This window comes from Syngnathus floridae, unplaced genomic scaffold (genome assembly GCF_059516105.1).
Source record: "Syngnathus floridae isolate MCC-2025c unplaced genomic scaffold, RoL_Sflo_1.0 HiC_scaffold_72, whole genome shotgun sequence".
In the NCBI taxonomy this organism is placed as follows: Eukaryota; Metazoa; Chordata; class Actinopteri; order Syngnathiformes; family Syngnathidae; genus Syngnathus; species Syngnathus floridae.
In genome coordinates, this window is record NW_028284101.1 from 19,215 (window position 1) to 40,901 (window position 21,687).

General features: G+C 47.6%; 1 protein-coding gene and 1 long non-coding RNA gene across 2 annotated transcripts; both read right to left on the minus strand.

The window, feature by feature from the left end:
• Positions 1-2,507: 2,507 nt before the first annotated feature.
• LOC148377964 (janus kinase and microtubule-interacting protein 3-like) lies at positions 2,508-4,174 on the minus strand. Its single transcript, XM_088368080.1, has 6 exons — positions 4,072-4,174; positions 3,617-3,927; positions 3,329-3,391; positions 2,821-3,242; positions 2,635-2,700; positions 2,508-2,573 (listed from the first exon to the last, which is right to left on the minus strand). Exons 2-4 carry the CDS (start codon positions 3,683-3,685, stop codon positions 3,117-3,119), a joined length of 258 nt encoding a protein of 85 aa, XP_088224206.1. The 5' UTR covers positions 3,686-3,927; positions 4,072-4,174; the 3' UTR covers positions 2,508-2,573; positions 2,635-2,700; positions 2,821-3,116.
• Positions 4,175-10,304: 6,130 nt separating this feature from the next.
• On the minus strand, positions 10,305-20,850 carry LOC148377965 (uncharacterized). Its single transcript, XR_015856288.1, has 5 exons — positions 20,772-20,850; positions 19,037-19,207; positions 18,836-18,913; positions 16,903-16,991; positions 10,305-10,617 (listed from the first exon to the last, which is right to left on the minus strand). It is a non-coding gene; the product is annotated as an uncharacterized LOC148377965 (long non-coding RNA).
• Between the last annotated feature and the right edge of the window lie 837 nt (positions 20,851-21,687).

Sequence of the window (21,687 nt, forward strand, 5' to 3'; positions counted from 1 at the left end):
GACGGTCCAGTTGCAAGCAGAAAATAAAAATATTTCTCTTGTTAGTCGTATGTTACCATCCGCTGTGTCTTTGTCAACATCGCCGCCATTTTCCTACTTCCTGCTGCGAGCCACGCCCACGGATTTAAACTTGGGCGGAAGCTCTTTCCATTGGCGTCGTTTTCGCGTATAGCAAATCCGATTGGTTGGGAAGGGGGCACGGTTATGCAGCCGAGGGGTCCTGTGATCGGTGGGATGTAAAGTAGGCGTCGACGTCACGTCCGCGTCACGTGACCACGACGTGGCAGACGTCATATAGCAACCGCTGTTTTGTTTAGTAGACTTACAGTTGTTATGCATTGACATAATGGCGCACACACCAAATAGATTTAAATAAATTAAATAATTCTTCTGCCCACTCTCTTTTAAACAAGTTAACTCTCCCCGCGGATTTGAATTCCGGCGAAAGTTACGCCCATCGACGTCACGTATGTCACGTGACCACGACGTGGCAGATGTCATATAGCAACCGCTGTTTTGTTTAGTAGATTTACAGTTGTTATGCATTGGCATAATGGTGTGCACTCAAAATAGATTTAAATAAATTAAATATTTCTTCTGCCTACTCCCTTTTAAACAAGTTAACTCTGCCCACGTCCATTGACGTCTTGTCTGCGTCACGTGACCACGACGTAGCGACGTCATATAGTAACCGCTGTTTTGACCAGTAGACTTAGTTATTATGCGTTGACATAATGGCGCACTGGTTAGCATGGCCACCTCTTAAGCATGATGATGCGGGTTCGACGCCTGATCAATGTTAGCATGGAGTGAGCTGAAGTGCATGGCGCTGAAGATTTGAATCTTTGAAATGCGCTGAGGTCTGACATATCAGGCAGAATGGTTTGCCATCACGTTCAACAAAAAATAGAAACTTTCCCACTCTGATTAAAACGTCCTGTGTTCATCTACGTATTTTTGTTTTGCTGTGCATCTTTTCCCTGCCATTTCGAGAGCCCAATTGACACTCATAGTTTAAAGAAATGTGTTTGCCCATCCTACTTTGTGGAATTTCACCACATGCGCTTTTGACCAAAATACCAAATTGAACTCAAGTGAAGCCAACACGCACAACCCCCCCCCCCCCACACACACACACACACACACACAAATGTTGATATGAACATAAAAGAGCCGCATGCGGTTCGGGAGTTGCGGCTTGGCCAAACCTGTACTATACAACTTTATTTGTATAAAATTTTCACAACAGCTGTCACACAAACAAAGCGGGAAAAACCGAAGACGTGCGTGTTCCGCCCACGCTGGATTTATTTGCACCTTTGAAAAGACACCGTATTGCCGCAGATGTGGCAAAGAGTACTTTTGGGCATCTGAGACGGAAGGATGTCCAAAGCATCACGTCACCTGCTCTGGTAGGCATGGTGGTGGGACGTTGAGGTCAACCGCTTTGGGGTTGGCTGACTCTTTGATCGCAGGATGCCACACACTTGAAGACAGAAGCAGAAAAGCAGAGCTAAATGCAAAATGTACTCACCGGTGACTCCAATTTTTTTCCCCCCTGAAGAAACAGCTGGACGGGTGGCCCCGGCTGGCCAGTGGGACTCTTGTTATTCTGACCCTTTTTAGTGCGCGTTTGGGGCAACAACCGTTTTTTGTGGCGCTCTCTTCTGGTTCAAAAGTGCCCTGCATGTGAATTTGCTTTTCCTGCCTTCTGATTGGATGAGCGCCGGTGTGACGCGGTGCCTCTGTCACCGTGGCGGGGGGTATACGTTGGCATCGGAGCGTCTGCCAACGTCTGAGACCGGCTGGCAGTGTATCGGAGGTGTCGAGTGCGGTGCCGCTGGAGCTCACTCACCAGCTGGTGTTAGGGCCACAGAATGAAGGCCAAGGAGAAGAATAGAAAGAGAAACAGAAACTTCTCCTCCAATTGTTTGATTTGTCTCTTCTGAGCTTCGATGAATTCTTTCAGCTCTTTGTTCCTCTAGGACGGACAAATGGAAAGTGGCATTCAAAAGCCAGTAAGCGTGCAAGTAAGTGCCGGGCTGGCTTTGGGCCCTTACCTGTTGCGCGCTGTGCAGCAGATCCATTCTCTCTTGGAGGATGCAAGCGTCGCGCTCCCTCAACTCGCACATCAGGGCTCGCTTCCATTGGTCCACGGCGCTCCTAAGCTCTTCTCTCTGATCCGCCGTCAGCACGTCATTCACGCCAGCGTGGCTGGCTTTTTCGCCGTCCGTGGCGGGGCAGTCCCGCTGCGGTAGCGCCTCGTACAACATGGCCTCCAGCTCCAGGATCCTCTGGGCCGCAATCCTCGTCCATCAGTGGTCCGGCGGGAGATTTGAGGGCGGCTTACCTTATGAGCCTGGTCCATGGAACACTTCCTGAAGTCCAACTCTTCATCCAGGTAGCCCTTCTGCTTGCAGAACATATCCTAGCACAGCTCAAGGTCAGAATTGTTGGGGCACATTGCCGGAGTTCCCCTTGGCTGATGTCGCGTGTCTGTCTACCTTCTCACTTTCAATGTCCAACATCTTCTGTTGAAGTGCTGACTTGGTCACTTTGATGTATTCTAACCACTGAGGAAAGGCTGCTGTCACATAAGCAGAATGCGAGAGCGTGCGTGGACGTGCGCGTTACCTTCTCGGCTAGGGTGAGAAGGGTCCTGGCGTGAATCACGACCACCTGCTCCTCGTTGGTGAGATTCTGCAAGAGCCCAAAGGCACAGCGTCAACAAGCTTCTTTCAGCGCAAAGCCTTCCAAAAGTCACATTTGAGCCGCCGAGTCTCGTGGAGTGCGAACATAAGGAGTTCGACATACACTTACGGCGTTATAGCCCAGGATGTCCAGCTTCTTCATCAGATCACTGATGACGATGTCCGGGGGAAAGGCGCAAGGAGCAATGTAAGGTGTTCTGGGACCTCGGGTTAAGGTTAGGGTTGCGAGGGACGCCTTACGTACGCTCACGCCCTCGGCCTCGCAGTAGATCTGCAAAGGGCTGAGGCCGTCTGGGAAACGGACTTGCAGAAACTTCAAGACGGGGGAGCGCCACTCCCTCTCCTGAAAGGCAGAGGCATGCATCCGTCCGTCCGTCCGTCCGTCCGTCCGTCACATCTCTGGCCTCAACACGCTTGTGCGAGTCTTCCCACCTCCAGCTCCAGGATGCGGAACTCAAGCAGTTCGTTTTGGTCTCGGATATCCTGGATGTGCTCTTTCAGACGCGCTTCTTCCGCCTCCATCCGCCTGACCTGAAAAGACAGTCAGACCTCATCTGCGGGGCTTCCCGACAGGTGTGACGCCAAGCGACTCCGCCCAGCGCCTTTCTTTCCGTCACCTTTTCGGCCAACTGCTGATTGCTCTGACGCAGCAGCTGCTTCTCCTCCACCCACTTGACATTCTAGAAGAGACAAACGCGTGGACAGCTTTGGAATGTTGTGTCATTTTCATCCACAAATTCTTTGGTTGACTGGAAAATGACATTTGCTTTTCTCCGCATTTTCCCAGCCACGTTCGGGGGGGGGGGGGGGGGGGGGGGGGTTGGTCCAGTAATGCCAGACGGATGAGTGACTGAAGAATGTAGCTATTTTGTCTGAGAAAAAGGTGTGCTCATTGATGAGCTTACCTGTCCTTGTTGCTTCAGCGCTGACTCCAGATCTGCTACTCTGCTTTGATAGTGACCCATTTCTACCATCAGCTTTTCTCTGGTCTGAAAGGAGGAGGAGGGAGGCTCCTCCTCCTCCTTTCAGACCAGAGAACACCCGAGGCTGGGTGAGAACGGGGAGGCTGCGACCCGGCCGGGGGTTGCGGGAAGGGGCGCAACCTTGATCTCCTTCTCGGCGTCGTAGTCCCCTTCGCTGGTCTGGGCTAGCAGAGCGTAGGCTCGTTGCAGCGCTTGATATTCTTGCGTCAGCTGGCGGTAGCGAAGCTCCGCCTCTTCATGCACACACCAATGCAACACAGCACTAGTACCAGAATCAGTCAGACCGGCGACAAAGCACCCGCGACGCAAAGACGAGTCCGATTCCAGGCTGAAGAGGAATGTTTGGTGCCAATACGCTGGCAGAAATGGCGGGCTACCTCTTCGGGTTCCGTGTCGGGGGTTCTGTCGGTGTGAAAAGACAAGGACGATCCGTCCGAGTCCACCAACACGTCTTCGTCGTAGCCGTAAAATGTTTCGATGACCTGCGGGCGCGGAAGCAAACATCTCTCTGAACAAACTGAAGCGACACCTCACGATGAATCGACGAGAGGAACGATAGCGAGAAAAAGGCCATTTCATCTTGCGCAACACCAAGCAGCCGCAAACAAACAGACTCACCTTGCAGGACCTCACGCTTTGTTCCTCCTCAGAGATTCTCGACGTCGGTATCGTAGCAGCAAATCTCTCTCCTGTCGACACAAATAATCCGCCTTTGAGATTCTTTGGATGCAAAGGGAACGAACGGCTCCGGCGCAGAAACAAACGCGACTCACAATGACATTTCTGACATGAGCTCCTGTCTCCAGAGCCTGAAAAACACGTCACCGGCGATGATTGGAGGGACGCTCGTCTTTTCCAAAAGTGACAACTACAGGGTGTGTCAGGGTTTTCCAGATTATCTTTATCGTATCATTGTGTTGCTTTGACTTTGACTGCGACCTGTAATAAATAATATTATTTATCCCTTATTTATCCCTATCGCTTATCCCTTCCTACACAAAGTCGTAAAACACCCCTTGCTATGTTTTGACTAGAGGTCAAGGGCTTCCTCTATTCAATCCACTCTTACACCCACCCTGTTTCTCTTAATTAAAATGCTCGTGCAGGAGCCGAGAGTCAGACTTCATTCGTACAACGGATGGACTCTCCACCTGCAGGTGTCCAAAAGAACTTACTTGTCTCCCGTGTGGTTCTTGCAAAATAAGTTGGAGCGAGCGCAACTCTAACAGGGTGCATTTTGCCACTAGCTGCCTACGGACAATGACGTCGCGCTCGCGGCTCATGGTTGACGGGCTGAGCAGCCGGGCAAGTCCGTCGTTTTCAGCGCACAGCGAGTGGCAAAGGCGCTGACAAAACGGGAGCTTTGAGCTGCTGAAAACGGCAAAACAAGTCTAAAGCGTGTTCAAACGCGTGCGCACAATGCTCCTGCTTGAAAGGTCGGAATTTAAGGGGCCAATTTTTTGGATGGCGGCCGCCGGCCAAGCTTTGGACGGAAAAGGTTTCCTGGCGACAGCGAGCGAGCGCGGCGCTGCCGTACGTGCACCGAGTCGCCTGCCTGAAGACCTTGGACAAGTCGTCGATGATGTGCCGCTGCTCCACAACTTGAAGGAACTCCATTTCACCGTCCTGCTGGCCGCAACCGCGGTCCAGGTCATTGAGCGAACTAGGCCTTCTCTGTGGAACACAAATGCAGTGGACTCTGTTGGCACGCCGCCGTTGTCCGCGTCGACTTACCAAGCTTGCCATCTCCTCGTTCTCCTGGGTGACAAAGCGCACTTTGTTTTCAAGGCGACACAGCACCAGCGAGAGTTCTTCATTCTTCCTGCTCAGGCGTTTGTTTTTGTACAGGAGTGGCAGAAACTGGCTTTCTGTTTCTCTCAGTCGCTTTAGCTGCAAGCATGAAGTGCGGGATGTGAAAGACGCACAACACGCGGGCCAGAACGTATCCATTCCTTTTGCATCGGTTTGAACGGAATCGTGGCTTTGGCTCCCAATAAAAGACATCTACCAGGCAACCGACTCGCCGCGCCGCTCAACTAATAAGCAAGCGCAATGGGTGCCTCGCTGGATGGCGCGCATCAAACGTAGCGCAAACCTTCAAGCGTGCCGTCAATAAATTACCAGTTCATTGCGCTCTTCAGAAAGCAGGGCGTTTCGATCCTCCAGTTTCCTGATGACTGCGCTGAGCTCAGCGATTTTCAGATGAAACCGTCGCGTGTCCCGATCCTCCTGAGACTGAAAACGCCCCGCAACACACACACACAAGCACTCGTTCAAAGTTCAAAACTGTTTTTGTGCTACCTTCCTCCAGCAACGAACTAAGTCATGCGTACTGCAAGTGTGTGATGAGGTGGCTTACGCAATGAAGAGGATTGCTAGTAGCGGCGTTGACCCCACTTCCAGGGTAGTTTAGGCCCGCCCTTTGGGAATCCCTCAGGGCAGCGATCTGCTGCTCGGCAGCCTGAGTCTGCAGCTGAAGGCGGTGGACGTGGCCGGCCCCAGGGCTTCATCCAAAACACTAACCGCTCTGTCTTTCAGCTTGATCTCATCCGTCTGGATGTACAAACGGGGAGCGCTCAGGCAGGCGGGCAAACTCATTTGCCAGAATTGTGACAAAAACAAAGAGAGCAACCGGCCAATTTTTTTCTTGAATCGACTAGAACACCTTTGCTGTGACAAAAGCGAAGCGAGCAACCGGACATTTTCTTCTTGTGAAATAGAATAGAATAGAATGCCTTAGGTGTCATTGCACTGCAGGTATACAACGAAATTGGGAACATAGCCACGCACCGCGCATCTGATCAGTCCTACCAGTCGGCGGATCTCCCTCTCGCAGTCTCTCTTGGTTCGGCTCAGCTCCTCCCGATGCTGGTGATGAGCCGATCGGAGCTCGGCCGCTCGGGACTGCCAGGCCTGCTGGGCCGCTGCCAGGGCTTCTTCCGCGCTCCTGGTGGAGGCGACACCGCTCGGTCTCCCGACACCGCCGCGTCTCCTCCACCTCCGCCAGCAAAGCGCCCCCCCTCCTCACCTGAGCAGACATTGCGCCACACCGGGCCGTTGAGACCGCAACGGAGCGCCGCGACGCTTACTGGGGACAAGCTACACAATACGGTAGCGGCCGCATCGAAGCCCGACGTGGCGTGCGGATAGTCAGACACGGATAGAGCGGATCACCTTGTCCATGGAGCCGTCCCTCAGGCTGAGGACCAAGGCATTCAGTCGCTGGATCTCTCCATCTTTGATTTTGATCACTCTCATCAGCTCCATTTCATGCTGCCGCAGTAATGTCTCCCTGGTAATGGCTAACTCTTTCTGCTTCTCCTCATGGAGTTTGCTTTTGAGTTCCGTCATGGCGGCGGTGGCACGGTGGTGCTCCGCCCGCAGGTCCTGACTTCTCTCTCTCTCCAGACAGCTGACCTGACATGACTTAGACTTAGACAAACTTTATTGTCATCTTGTCTGCACATGGTGCATACAAAACGAAATTCCGTTGCATACGTCTTACAACAAAGTAGTGATATTGCAGTTGAATAGAAGTAACATACCCTATGAAAATATATATATATACATATATACTATATATATATATATATATATATTAAAAATAAGTATAAAGTGCAGCAGTGATAATTATGCAATAGTGCAAGTAGGCAAAACAGTATTCAAGAGTGTGCAGAGGAATGCTAAACCATGTATTAAACTTCTATTTAAAGGGTTTATACAAGTTCAGTAAAGTTGGTAGTGCGAGATAGTGCAAGATAGAGGTCCGTAGTGTCATAAAGTACAGTTCTGTGAATGTGTGATGCAGAGTTCAGTTTAGAGCTCAACAGTTCTAGTGTTCAACAGTCTGATGACAGCAGGGAAAAAGCTGTTGCAGAACCTGGTGGACCTGCAGCGGATGCTGCAAACCTCTTCCCAGAGGGCAGCAGGGAGAACAGTCCATGGTGGGGGTGTGATGGGTCATTGATGATGTTACGGGCACGGGACATGCAGCGCTGAGATGAAATGTCCTGAATGGAGGGAAGAGGAGCCCCTATGATCCTCTCTGCTGTCCTCACCACTCTCCTCACGTTCTTCCAATCGGAGGCGGTGCAGCCTCCACACCACACAGAGAGACAGCTTGTCAGAATGCTCTCTATGGTGCTCCTGTAGAACGTCCTCATGATGGGTGGGGGCAGGTGGGCTCTCCTCATCCTCCGCAGGAAGTACAAGCGCTTCTGTGCCCTCTTGACCAGTGCCGTAGTGTTCATAGTCCAGGTGAGGTCTTCTGTGATGTGGACCCCCAGGAATTTGGTGGTGCTGACCACCTCCACAGCTGAGCTGTTGATGATCAGTGGAGCGTGGTGAGGCTGTTTTTTCCTGAAGTCGACGATGATCTCCTTCATCTTCTCCTCATTCAGGATCAGGCTGTTTTCTCTGCACCAGCCCACCAGCTGCTCCACCTCCTCTCTGTAGTCCAGGTCGTTGTTGTCTCTGATGAGCCCCACCACCGTTGTGTCGTCTGCTGACTTCACGATGTGATTGGTGGTGAACCTGAGGACGCAGTCGTGTGTCATCAGGGTGCACAGCAGGGGGCTCAGGACGCAGCCCTGAAGGGAGCCTGTGCTGAGGGTGATGACATCAGAGGTGTTCTGTCCGACCCGGACTGACTGAGGTCTGTTGGTGAGGAAGTCTAGCAGCCAGTTGCGAAGGGGGGTGTTGAAGCCCAGGTGTTCCAATTTTCCTACCAGATGCTGTGGGATGATGGTGTTAAACGCTGAGCTGAAGTCCAGGAACAGCCTCCGCACATGGGTGTTCTTCTCCTCCAGGTGAGCCAGGCTCAGGTGAAGAACGGAGGAGATGGCGTCCTGAGTGGAGCGGTTTTGCCGGTCGGCAAACTGGAACGGGTCAAATAATAGGGGGAGTCTGGAAACGATGTGACCTTTAAGCAGCCTTTCGAAGCACTTCATCATAACCGGAGTCAGTGCAACAGGCCGGTAATCATTAAATGAGGTGATTTGAGGTTTCTTCGGCACCGGAATGATGGAGGCAGTCTTAAAGCACGCCGGCACTGTGGCTTGGCCCAGCGAGGTGTTAAAAATGTCTGTGATGACCCCAGCCAGATGACTTGCACATTCCCTGAACACACGCCCAGGAATGTTGTCGGGGCCAGGGGCCTTACAGGGGTTGACTCTCCTCAGGGTCTTCAACACATCGGCGGAGTCAAGGCAGAGTACCTCCTCTTCCTGATGGGGGACAGTTTTAACTGCTGGAGTGCCGTTTAGTGCCTCGAACCTCCCAAAGAAGTTATTTAGACCATTTAGAAAGTCAGCATCAACTACACCCACCGGGGGGGGGGAGGGTGAGTTGTAGTCTGTAATCGCCCGTATGCCTTGCCACATACTCCTGATGTTTTTGACGTCGTGGAAACGATCCTGAAATTTTCGACTGCGGTCTCGCTTCGCTATCCTGATGGCACGGTTCAAGTTGGCTCTCGCTGTCCTCAGTGTCTCCTTGTCGCCAGACTTGAAGGCAGAGTTCCGCGCTCGTAGCGTTTGACGTACCTCCTCAGTCATCCAGGGTCGTTGGTTGCCCCGGGTGATGATATTCTTAGTGGTGCTGACGTCCTCGGTGCATTTGTTGATGTAGGCTGACACAGTCATGGCACACGCATGTCTAATCTACATCGGGAAAACTGGGAGGGAGGGAGGCAGGCAGGGAGGCAGGCAGGGAGGCAGGCAGGGAGGCAGGCAGTGTCTGTCTGTTGAGGTTTTCACCTTGTTCTTCTCCTGCTGAAGTTCTAACTGGACGTCCATCAGTTTGGTTCTCAGCTCGTCATTGGCGGCCTGAAGGGCGTCCGTTCGCTCCGCCTTGGCCCGCCCTGCCGGAGCTCGTTTGGACATCTCTTACTCGAGTCTCGCCCGGTCGTCAGTCAGAGATCACAACATTTGTACCTGGAGAGCACAAACGCAGCGCTGTTTTCCACTGGCTTCGAACTCAACTTCAATCGGTACCGTAACTTACAACATCATAAACATAGAACTAGCTTGACTTATTCATTGAATAAATGCATTTGGTTCTTCAAAACTGCATCACGCAACATAGCGTGACAGAGACGGCCGTTATCCACCTGCGTGAAGTTATTTGGTGAAATGAATGAGATGTTTAAGACACCATCGTTCTGTCTCTATGTAGATGAAGGTAAATAATCGATTGCTGAAGGTCCAAAGGTGTTGTGATAAACAAATAAACATATTAGTGATTAGTGACATATTTGTGATAAACATATTAGGCAGGATAATCACATATGTTAACGTGACTGCCCACACTGTATTTATTTATGGTTATTTGTTAAATCGAGTACTGTTAGACATGAAATAGGAAGTGTTTAACATAAATGGAAGACGAAAGGGGTACTCACCATTGTAGCTCCTGCTGGTCAATGATACGAGCCTCTTCTTGCAGTGGAAAACATACAGCCAACAAACACCGTGGAACCTAAAGGAATGAAATTAAACATTAACATTTAGCCTCAACCAACATTCACAGATACAACGCAACGCAAACTACACAAACGTAAATCTTTTTAAACACAATGAGTTGTACTTACCGTGTACGCTCTAGACGGTCCACTTGCAAGCAGAAAATAAAGATATTTCTGTTGATAATCGTCGTGTTTGTATCCGGTGTCTCGCTCAAGGCCATTGCGCCCACAGATTTGAATTTTGGCGAGAGTTCAGCCTATTGACGTCATTTCCGCGGTGTAATACCCGCATATCTGAAACGGCAAAGTTAAGAGTAGAGTTAAATAAAGTTTTTAGTCAACGCAATAATTTACAACCGTTGACCAGTCGAAATAATCGTCGGAATTTGGCGTCTGTGGCTGGAAGCAGACGCCGAGTTCGACATTCCTCCCAAACGCCACACTCCCTCGCTTTTCAGGGCTAAAAAAAAAACAGTTGTAATTACCTTGTACGCTCTAGACGGTCAAGTTGCAAGCTGAAAACAAAAATATTTGCCTTGTTAGTCATCGTGTTACTAACCGCTGTGTCTTGTTTGCCAGAACTGCCGCTTTCCTACTTCCTGTTGCAAGCCACGCCCACGGATTATAATTTTGCCGTGAGTTCCGCCTATTGACGTCATGTCCGCGTCACATGACTGCGACGTAATATTATCTAAAACTGTTTGTGCGGTATTGTGTTGTTCTGTGCGGTATTGTGTTATTCTGTGCGGCGTCGTGTTGTTCTGTGCGGCGTCGTGTTGTTCAGTGCGACGTCGTGTTGTTCAGTGCGGCATGGTGTTGTTCAGTGCGGCATGGTGTTGTTCAGTGCGGCATGGTGTTGTTCAGTGCGGCATAATGTTGTTCAGTGCGGCATAATGTTGTTCAGTGCGGCATGGTGTTGTTCAGTGCGGCATGGTGTTGTTCAGTGCGGCATGGTGTTGTTCAGTGCGGCATAATGTTGTTCAGTGCGCCATAATGTTGTTCAGTGCGGCATGGTGTTGTTCAGTGCGGGATGGTGTTGTTCAGTGCAGGATGGTGTTGTTCAGTGCGGCATGGTGTTGTTCAATGCGGCATGGTGTTGTTCAGTGCGGGATGGTGTTGTTCAGTGCGGCATGGTGTTGTTCAGTGCGGCATGGTGTTGTTCAGTGCGGCATGGTGTTGTTCAGTGCGGCATGGTGTTGTTCAGTGCGGAATGGTGTTGTTCAGTGTGGCATGGTGTTGTTCAGTCCGGGATGGTGTTGTTCAATGCGGGATCGTGTTGTTCAGTGCGGGGTGGTGTTGTTCAGTGCGGGATGGTGTTGTTCAGTGCGGCATGGTGTTGTTCAATGCGGCATGGTGTTGTTCAGTGCGGGATGGTGTTGTTCATTGCGGCATGGTGTTGTTCAGTGCGGCATGGTGTTGTTCAGTGCGGCATGGTGTTGTTCAGTGCGGCATGGTGTTGTTCAGTGCGGCATAATGTTGTTCAGTGCGGCATGGTGTTGTTCAGTGCGGCATGGTGTTGTTCAGTGCAGGATGGTGTTGTTCAGTGCGGCATGGTGTTGTTCAATGCAGGATCGTGTTGTTCAGTGCAGCATAATGTTGTTCAGTGCAGCATGGTGTTGTTCAGTGCGGCATGGTGTTGTTCAATGCGGCATGGTGTTGTTCACTGCGGGATGGTGTTGTTCAATGCGGGATCGTGTTGTTCAGTGCGGCATAATGTTGTTCAGTGCAGCATGGTGTTGTTCAGTGCGGCATGGTGTTGTTCAGTGCGACATAATGTTGTTTAGTGCGGCATAATGTTGTTCAGTGCGGCATAATGTTCAGTGCGGCATGGTGTTGTTCAGTGCGGCATGGTGTTGTTCAGTGCGGCATGGTGTTGTTCAGTGCAGGATGGTGTTGTTCAGTGCGGCATGGTGTTGTTTAATGCGGCATGGTGTTGTTCAGTGCGGGATGGTGTTGTTCAGTGCAGGATGGTGTTGTTCAGTGCGGCATGGTGTTGTTCAGTGCGGAATGGTGTTGTTCAGTGCGGCACTGTGTTGTTCAGTGCGGCATGGTGTTGTTCAGTGCAGGATGGTGTTGTTCAATGCGGGATCGTGTTGTTCAGTGCGGCATGGTGTTGTTCAGTGCGGCATGGTGTTGTTCAGTGCGGCATAATGTTGTTCAGTGCGGCATGGTGTTGTTCAGTGCGGCATGGTGTTGTTCAGTGCGGCATGGTGTTGTTCAGTGCGGCATGGTGTTGTTCAGTGCGGCATAATGTTGTCCAGTGCGCCATAATGTTGTTCAGTGCGGCATGGTGTTGTTTAGTGCGGGATGGTGTTGTTCAGTGCAGGATGGTGTTGTTCAGTGCGGCATGGTGTTGTTCAATGCGGCATGGTGTTGTTCAGTGCGGGATGGTGTTGTTCAGTGCGGCATGGTGTTGTTCAGTGCGGCATAATGTTGTTCAGTGCGGCATGGTGTTGTTCAGTGCGGCATGGTGTTGTTCAGTGCGGCATGGTGTTGTTCAGTGCGGCATGGTGTTGTTCAGTGCGGCATGGTGTTTCAGTGCGGCATGGTGTTGTTCAGTGCGGGATGGTGTTGTTCAATGCGGGATCGTGTTGTTCAGTGCGGGGTGGTGTTGTTCAGTGCAGGATGGTGTTGTTCAGTGCAGGATGGTGTTGTTCAGTGCGGCATGGTGTTCAATGCAGGATCGTGTTGTTCAGTGCAGCATAATGTTGTTCAGTGCAGCATGGTGTTGTTCAGTGCGGCATGGTGTTGTTCAATGCGGCATGGTGTTGTTCAGTGCGGGATGGTGTTGTTCAGTGCGGCATGGTGTTTTTCAGTGCGGCATAATGTTGTTCAGTGCGGCATGGTGTTGTTCAGTGCGGCATGGTGTTGTTCAGTGCGACATAATGTTGTTCAGTGCGGCATAATGTTGTTCAGTGCGGCATGGTGTTGTTCAGTGCGGCATGGTGTTGTTCAGTGCGGCATGGTGTTGTTCAGTGCGGCATGGTGTTGTTCAGTGCAGGATGGTGTTGTTCAGTGCAGGATGGTGTTGTTCAATGCGGCATGGTGTTGTTCAGTGCGGGATGGTGTTGTTCAGTGCAGGATGGTGTTGTTCAGTGCGGCATGGTGTTGTTCAGTGCGGAATGGTGTTGTTCAGTGCGGCATGGTGTTGTTCAGTGCGGCATGGTGTTGTTCAGTGCAGGATGGTGTTGTTCAATGCGGGATGGTGTTGTTCAGTGCGGGATGGTGTTGTTCAGTGCAGGATGGTGTTGTTCAGTGCGGCATGGTGTTGTTCAATGCGGCATGGTGTTGTTCAGTGCAGGATGGTGTTGTTCAGTGCGGCATGGTGTTGTTCAATGCGGCATGGTGTTGTTCAATGCGGCATGGTGTTGTTCAGTGCGGCATGGTGTTGTTCAGTGCGGCATGGTGTTGTTCAGTGCAGCGTAATGTTGTTCAGTGCGGCATGGTGTTGTTCAGTGCGGAATGGTGTTGTTCAGTGCGGCATGGTGTTGTTCAGTGCGGCATGGTGTTGCTCAGTGCGGCATGGTGTTGTTCAGTGCGGGATGGTGTTGTTCATTGCGGCATGGTGTTGTTCAGTGCGGCATGGTGTTGTTCAGTGCGGCATGGTGTTGTTCAGTGCGGCATAATGTTGTTCAGTGCGCCATAATGTTGTTCAGTGCGGCATGGTGTTGTTCAGTGCGGGATGGTGTTGTTCAGTGCAGGATGGTGTTGTTCAGTGCGGCATGGTGTTGTTCAATGCGGGATCGTGTTGTTCAGTGCGGCATGGTGTTGTTCAGTGCGGCATGGTGTTGTGCAGTGCGGCATGGTGTTGTTCAGTGCGGCATGGTGTTGTTCAGTGCGGCATAATGTTGTTCAGTGCGGCATAATGTTGTTCAGTGCGGCATAATGTTGTTCAGTGCGGCATAATGTTGTTCAGTGCGGCATAATGTTGTTCAGTGCGGGATGGTGTTGTTCATTGCGGCATGGTGTTGTTCAGTGCGGCATGGTGTTGTTCAGTGCGGCATGGTGTTGTTCAGTGCGGGATGGTGTTGTTCAGTGCAGGATGGTGTTGTTCAGTGCGGCATGGTGTTGTTCAGTGCGGCATGGTGTTGTTCATTTCGGCATAATGTTGTTCAGTGCGGCATAATGTTGTTTAGTGCGGCATGGTGTTGTTCAGTGCGGGATGGTGTTGTTCAGTGCGTTATAATGTTGTTCAGTGCGGCATGGTGTTGTTCAGTGCGGCATGGTGTTGTTCAGTGCGGCATGGTGTTGTTCAGTGCAGCATAATGTTGTTCAGTGCGGCATAATGTTGTTCAGTGCGGCATGGTGTTGTTCAGTGCGGGATGGTGTTGTTCAGTGCGGGATGGTGTTGTTCAGTGCGGCATGGTGTTCAATGCGGAATGGTGTTGTTCAGTGCAGGATGGTGTTGTTCAGTGCGGCATGGTGTTGTTCAGTGCGGCATAATGTTGTTCAGTGCGGCATGGTGTTGTTCAGTGCGGCATGGTGTTGTTCAGTGCGGCATGGTGTTGTTCAGTGCGGCATAATGTTGTTCAGTGCGGCATGGTGTTGTTCAGTGCGGCATGGTGTTGTTCAGTGCGGCATAATGTTCAGTGCGGCATAATGTTGTTCAGTGCGGCATGGTGTTGTTCAGTGCGGGATGGTGTTGTTCAGTGCAGGATGGTGTTGTTCAGTGCGGCATGGTGTTCAGTGCGGGATGGTGTCTTTCAGTGCGGCATGGTGTCGTTCAGTGCGGCATGGTGTCTTTCAGTGCGGCATGGTGTCGTTCAGTGAGGCATGGTGTTGTTCAGTGCGGCATGGTGTTGTTTAGTGCGGCATGGTGTTGTTCAGTGCGGGATGGTGTTGTTCAGTGCGGCATGGTGTTGTTCAATGCGGGATCGTGTTGTTCAGTGCGGCATGGTGTTGTTCAGTGCGGCATGGTGTTGTTCAGTGCGGCATGGTGTTGTTCAGTGCGGCATGGTGTTGTTCAGTGCGGCATAATGTTGTTCAGTGCGGCATAATGTTGTTCAGTGCGGCATAATGTTGTTCAGTGCGGCATAATGTTGTTCAGTGCGGCATAATGTTGTTCAGTGCGGGATGGTGTTGTTCAGTGCGGCATGGTGTTGTTCAGTGCGGCATGGTGTTGTTCAGTGCGGGATGGTGTTGTTCAGTGCAGGATGGTGTTGTTCAGTGCGGCATGGTGTTGTTCAGTGCGGCATGGTGTTGTTCATTTCGGCATAATGTTGTTCAGTGCGGCATAATGTTGTTTAGTGCGGCATGGTGTTGTTCAGTGCGGGATGGTGTTGTTCAGTGCGTTATAATGTTGTTCAGTGCGGCATGGTGTTGTTCAGTGCGGCATGGTGTTGTTCAGTGCGGCATGGTGTTGTTCAGTGCGGCATGGTGTTGTTTAGTGCGGCATGGTGTTGTTCAGTGCGGGATGGTGTTGTTCAGTGCGGCATGGTGTTGTTCAATGCGGGATCGTGTTGTTCAGTGCGGCATGGTGTTGTTCAGTGCGGCATGGTGTTGTTCAGTGCGGCATGGTGTTGTTCAGTGCGGCATGGTGTTGTTCAGTGCGGCATAATGTTGTTCAGTGCGGCATAATGTTGTTCAGTGCGGCATAATGTTCAGTGCGGCATAATGTTGTTCAGTGCGGCATAATGTTGTTCAGTGCGGGATGGTGTTGTTCAGTGCGGCATGGTGTTGTTCAGTGCGGCATGGTGTTGTTCAGTGCGGGATGGTGTTGTTCAGTGCAGGATGGTGTTGTTCAGTGCGGCATGGTGTTGTTCAGTGCGGCATGGTGTTGTTCATTTCGGCATAATGTTGTTCAGTGCGGCATAATGTTGTTTAGTGCGGCATGGTGTTGTTCAGTGCGGGATGGTGTTGTTCAGTGCGTTATAATGTTGTTCAGTGCGGCATGGTGTTGTTCAGTGCGGCATGGTGTTGTTCAGTGCGGCATGGTGTTGTTCAGTGCGGCATAATGTTGTTCAGTGCGGCATAATGTTGTTCAGTGCGGCATGGTGTTGTTCAGTGCGGGATGGTGTTGTTCAGTGCGGGATGGTGTTGTTCAGTGCGGCACGGTGTTCAATGCGGAATGGTGTTGTTCAGTGCAGGATGGTGTTGTTCAGTGCGGCATGGTGTTGTTCAGTGCGGCATAATGTTGTTCAGTGCGGCATGGTGTTGTTCAGTGCGGCATGGTGTTGTTCAGTGCGGCATGGTGTTGTTCAGTGCGGCATAATGTTGTTCAGTGCGGCATGGTGTTGTTCAGTGCGGCATGGTGTTGTTCAGTGCGGCATAATGTTCAGTGCGGCATAATGTTGTTCAGTGCGGCATGGTGTTGTTCAGTGCGGGATGGTGTTGTTCAGTGCAGGATGGTGTTGTTCAGTGCGGCATGGTGTTCAGTGCGGGATGGTGTCTTTCAGTGCGGCATGGTGTCGTTCAGTGCGGCATGGTGTCTTTCAGTGCGGCATGGTGTCGTTCAGTGAGGCATGGTGTTGTTCAGTGCGGCATGGTGTTGTTTAGTGCGGCATGGTGTTGTTCAGTGCGGGATGGTGTTGTTCAGTGCGGCATGGTGTTCAGTGCGGCATGGTGTTGTTCAGTGCGGTATCGTGTTGTTCAGTGCGGTATCGTGTTTCTCAGTGCGGTATCGTGTTGTTCAGTGCAGTATCGTTGTGTTGTTCGTATTGTGTTTAACACTTAGCCTCTAACACTTAGCCTCTAACACTTAGCCTCTAGCATCTAGAAGGTAAATAAATAGGAAGGAAGGACTCACCGGTGACGTCTTCGCCCACGTCCAAGCGTTGTACTTTGTATTTTCATCCTTCTGACAGTGGAAAACATAGCCAACAAACACCGTGGAACCTAAACGAATGAAAGAAAACTATCATTTGGCCACAACCAACATTCACAGATACAACACAATGTGACGTGCGGGGTTGAGGTTAAAGGTTGAGTGAAGGGCCCTCGTTTTAAACTACTTTTTTGAAAAGGATTGGGAACAAGTAAGACGTATTTAATTTATTTAATGGGAAGTAGTAAGAGCTATTGAATTTAATCTATGTATTATATTCTATTGTATTGTATTCTGTTGTATTCTTTTGGATTGTATTCACACTAACCCCACTAAAACTTCAGCCCACAAAAACTCGCCTCTGGCGCCTAGCCTCTGGCACTTAGCCTCTAACACTTAGCCTTTAACACTTAGCCTTTAACACTTAGCCTTTAACACTTAGCCTAGAAGGTGAATAAATAGGGTTAAAGGTTGAGTGAAGGGACCTCGTTTTAAACTACTTTTTTGTAAAGGAGTGGGAACAAGTAAGACGTATTTAATTTATTTAATGGGAAGTAGTAAGACTTATTAAATTTATTTAATCTACTTTTCTTCCCAGGCAAAATTTGATGTGCTGCAATTCCAAATTTCCAAAGTGAATGAAGGAATGAAGTCCTTTAAATTATGATTTTGTATAAATACTAGGCATTAACACAAAATCGACAGCACAAAATGGGCAGACTTTACTTGTTTGAAAAGGACTGGTTACAAGACAGACTTTTTTAATTTATTTAATGGGAAGAAGACTTATTTAGTTTAATTGATCTATTTTTGTTCCCTGGCAAAATTCGATTTGCTGCAATTCCAAATTTCCAAAGTGAATGAAGGAAAGAAGTCGTTTAAATTATGATTTTGTTTAAATACTAGGCATAGACACAAAATCTACGGCACAAAATGGGCAGACTTTACTTGTTTGAAGAGGACTGGTTACAAGACAGACTTTTCTGATTTATTTAATGGGAAGAAGACTTATTTAGTTTATTTAATCTATTTTTGTTCCCTGGCAAAATTGGATTTGCTGAAATTGTATTTTGCCAAATCTTGCCTTGAGACCTGATAGGAAGTATTAAACGCTTAGTTAAATCAATACAAGTTGGTAATAAGAGCGAGTAATGTTGGTTGAACCGATGAATGAAGGTTGAAAGCAATTTAAATTATGACTTTGTATAAATACTAGATATTAACAGAACATCTACTGCGCGAAATGGGCAGAGTTTACTTGTTTGAGAAGGAGTGGCTTGTTCAAAACTAAGATTTATTTAATCTGTTTGTTCCCAGGCAAAATTGGATGTGATGCAATTCCAAATTTCACCACATGATGGTGCCCAATTTTGACTTCATAGGACATATTAAACACTTAGCTTGTTATTATGTTCAAGGTAATCAGATTTGTTTATTATTCTAATGGCCTCTTCAAAACTATTCTGGATTACTACTTTGGATCTATTCTACATTACTTGGCAACAACATACTCTGTAACAGATTAGGCAGTATAATCATATCTGTTAACTTGAGAGTGCCCACACTCAATCTACTTATCGTGATGTGTTAAATCAATTACTGTTAGACATTATTTGTCTGATAATCTACCAAATCTTTGAATTGAAGAATTTGTGATTTAATTAATAGCTTGTTGTTATGTTAAGGGTAATCAGACTTGTATATAATTCTAATGGCCTTCTTTTGAAAACTATTCTGAATTACAACTTTGGATCTTATATTACTTTGCAACAATCTACTCCGTGACAGATTAGGCAGTATAATCACATATGTTAACTTCAGTGCCCACACTGTATTTATTTATGGTTATTTGTTAAATCAAGTACTGTTAGACATGAAATAGGAAGTGTTTAACATAAATGTTATGGCTACTCACCATTGTAGCTCGCTCCTGGTCAATGATACGAGCCTCTTCTTGCAGTGGAAAACTTGCAGCCAACAAACACCGTGGAACCTAAAGGAATGAAATTAAACATTAACATTTCGCCTCGACCAATTTTCACACGTACAACGCAACGCGGCTACACTTCTGCTATTACAAACGTAAATCTCCTTAAACACAATGAGTGTTACTTACCGTGTACGCTCTAGACGGTCCAGTTGCAAGCAGAAAATAAAGATATTTCTGTTGATAATTGTCGCTGCTCAGTGGCTCACGGCCATCGCGCCAACAGATTTGAATTTTGGCGGAGGTTCGGGCAATTACGTCATATCCACGGCACATGACTGCGACGTAATACCCGCTTATCTGAAACGGCAGTTAAAAGTAGAGTTACATCAAGTTTTCTTGGAACCTAAACGAATGAAAGAAAACTATCATTTGGCCACAACCAACATTCACAGATACAACACAACGTGCGGGGTTGGGGTTAAAGATTGAGTGAAGGGCCCTCGTTTTAAACTACTGTTTTGAAAAGGAGTGGGAACAAGTAAGACGTATTTAATTTATTTAATGGGAAGTAGTAAGACTTATTAAATTTATTTAATCTACTTTTCTTCCCAGGCAAAATTTGATGTGCTGCAATTCCAAATTTCCACAGTGAATGAAGGAATGAAGTCCTTTAAATTATGATTTTGTATAAATACTAGGCATTAACACAAAATCGACGGCACAAAATGGGCAGACTTTACTTGTTTGAAAAGGACTGGTTACAAGACAGACTTTTTTAATTTATTTAATGGGAAGAAGACTTATTTAGTTTAATTGATCTATTTTTGTTCCCTGCCAAAATTCGATTTGCTGCAATTCCAAATTTCCAAAGTGAATGAAGGAAAGAAGTCGTTTAAATTATGATTTTGTTTAAATACTAGGCATAGACACAAAATCTACGGCACAAAATGGGCAGACTTTACTTGTTTGAAGAGGACTGGTTACAAGACAGACTTTTCTGATTTATTTAATGGGAAGAGGACTTATTTAGTTTATTTAATCTATTTTTGTTCCCTGGCAAAATTGGATTTGCTGAAATTGTATTTTGCCAAATCTCGATTTGAGACCTGATAGGAAGTATTAAACGCTTAGTTAAATCAATACAAGTTGGTAATAAGAGCGAGTAATGTTGGTTGAACCGATGAATGAAGGTTGAAAGCAATTTAAATTATGACTTTGTATAAATACTAGATATTAACAGAACATCTACTGCGCAAAATGGGCAGAGTTTACTTGTTTGAGAAGGAGTGGCTTATTCAAAACTAAGATTTATGTAATCTGTTTGTTCCCAGGCAAAATTGGATGTGATGCAATTCCAAATTTCACCACATGATGGTGCCCAATTTTGACTTCATAGGACATATTAAACACTTAGCTTGTTATTATGTTCAAGGTAATCAGATTTGTTTATCATTCTAATGGCCTCTTCAAAACTATTCTGGATTACTACTTTGGATCTATTCTACATTACTTGGCAACAACATACTCTGTAACAGATTAGGCAGTATAATCACATATGTTAACTTGAGAGTGCCCACACTCAATCTACTTATCGTGATGTGTTAAATCAATTACTGTTAGACATTATTTGTCTGATAATCTACCAAATCTTTGAATTGAAGAATTTGTGATTTAATTAATAGCTTGTTCAGGGTAATCAGACTTGTATATAATTCTAATGGCCTTCTTTTGAAAACTATTCTGAATTACAACTTTGGATCTTATATTACTTTGCAACAATCTACTCCGTGACAGATTAGGCAGTATAATCACATATGTTAACTTCAGTGCCCACACTGTATTTATTTATGGTTATTTGTTAAATCAAGTACTGTTAGACATGAAATAGGAAGTGTTTAACATAAATGTTATGGCTACTCACCATTGTAGCTCGCTCCTGATCAATGATACGAGCCTCTTCTTGCAGTGGAAAACTTGCAGCCAACAAACACCGTGGAACCTAAAGGAATGAAATTAAACATTAACATTTCGCCTCGACCAATTTTCACACGTACAACGCAACGCGGCTACACTTCTGCTATTACAAACGTAAATCTCCTTAAACACAATGAGTGTTACTTACCGTGTACGCTCTAGACGGTCCAGTTGCAAGCAGAAAATAAAGATATTTCTGTTGATAATCGTCGCTGCTCAGTGGCTCACGGCCATCGCGCCAACAGATTTGAATTTTGGCGGAGGTTCGGGCAATTACGTCATATCCGCGGCATTTGACTGCGACGTAATACCCGCTTATCTGAAACGGCAGTTAAAAGTAGAGTTACATCAAGTTTTCTTGGAACCTAAACGAATGAAAGAAAACTATCATTTGGCCACAACCAACATTCACAGATACAACACAACGTGCGGGGTTGAGGTTAAAGATTGAGTGAAGGGCCCTCGTTTTAAACTACTGTTTTGAAAAGGAGTGGGAACAAGTAAGACGTATTTAATTTATTTAATGGGAAGTAGTAAGACTTATTAAATTTATTTAATCTACTTTTCTTCCCAGGCAAAATTTGATGTGCTGCAATTCCAAATTTCCAAAGTGAATGAAGGAATGAAGTCCTTTAAATTATGATTTTGTATAAATACTAGGCATTAACACAAAATCGACGGCACAAAATGGGCAGACTTTACTTGTTTGAAAAGGACTGGTTACAAGACAGACTTTTTTAATTTATTTAATGGGAAGAAGACTTATTTAGTTTAATTGATCTATTTTTGTTCCCTGCCAAAATTCGATTTGCTGCAATTCCAAATTTCCAAAGTGAATGAAGGAAAGAAGTCGTTTAAATTAT

Excerpts from the sequence above, each read along its gene's own strand:
- LOC148377964 (XM_088368080.1), bottom strand. The coding sequence starts at position 3,685 with ATGGTAGAAATGGGTCACTATCAAAGCAGAGTAGCAGATCTGGAGTCA. Across the intron at positions 3,392-3,616 it reads CGCTGAAGCAACAAGGACAG|AATGTCAAGTGGGTGGAGGA; the intron begins GTAAGCTCATCA and ends TGTCTCTTCTAG. Across the intron at positions 3,243-3,328 it reads ATCAGCAGTTGGCCGAAAAG|GTCAGGCGGATGGAGGCGGA; the intron begins GTGACGGAAAGA and ends CTGTCTTTTCAG.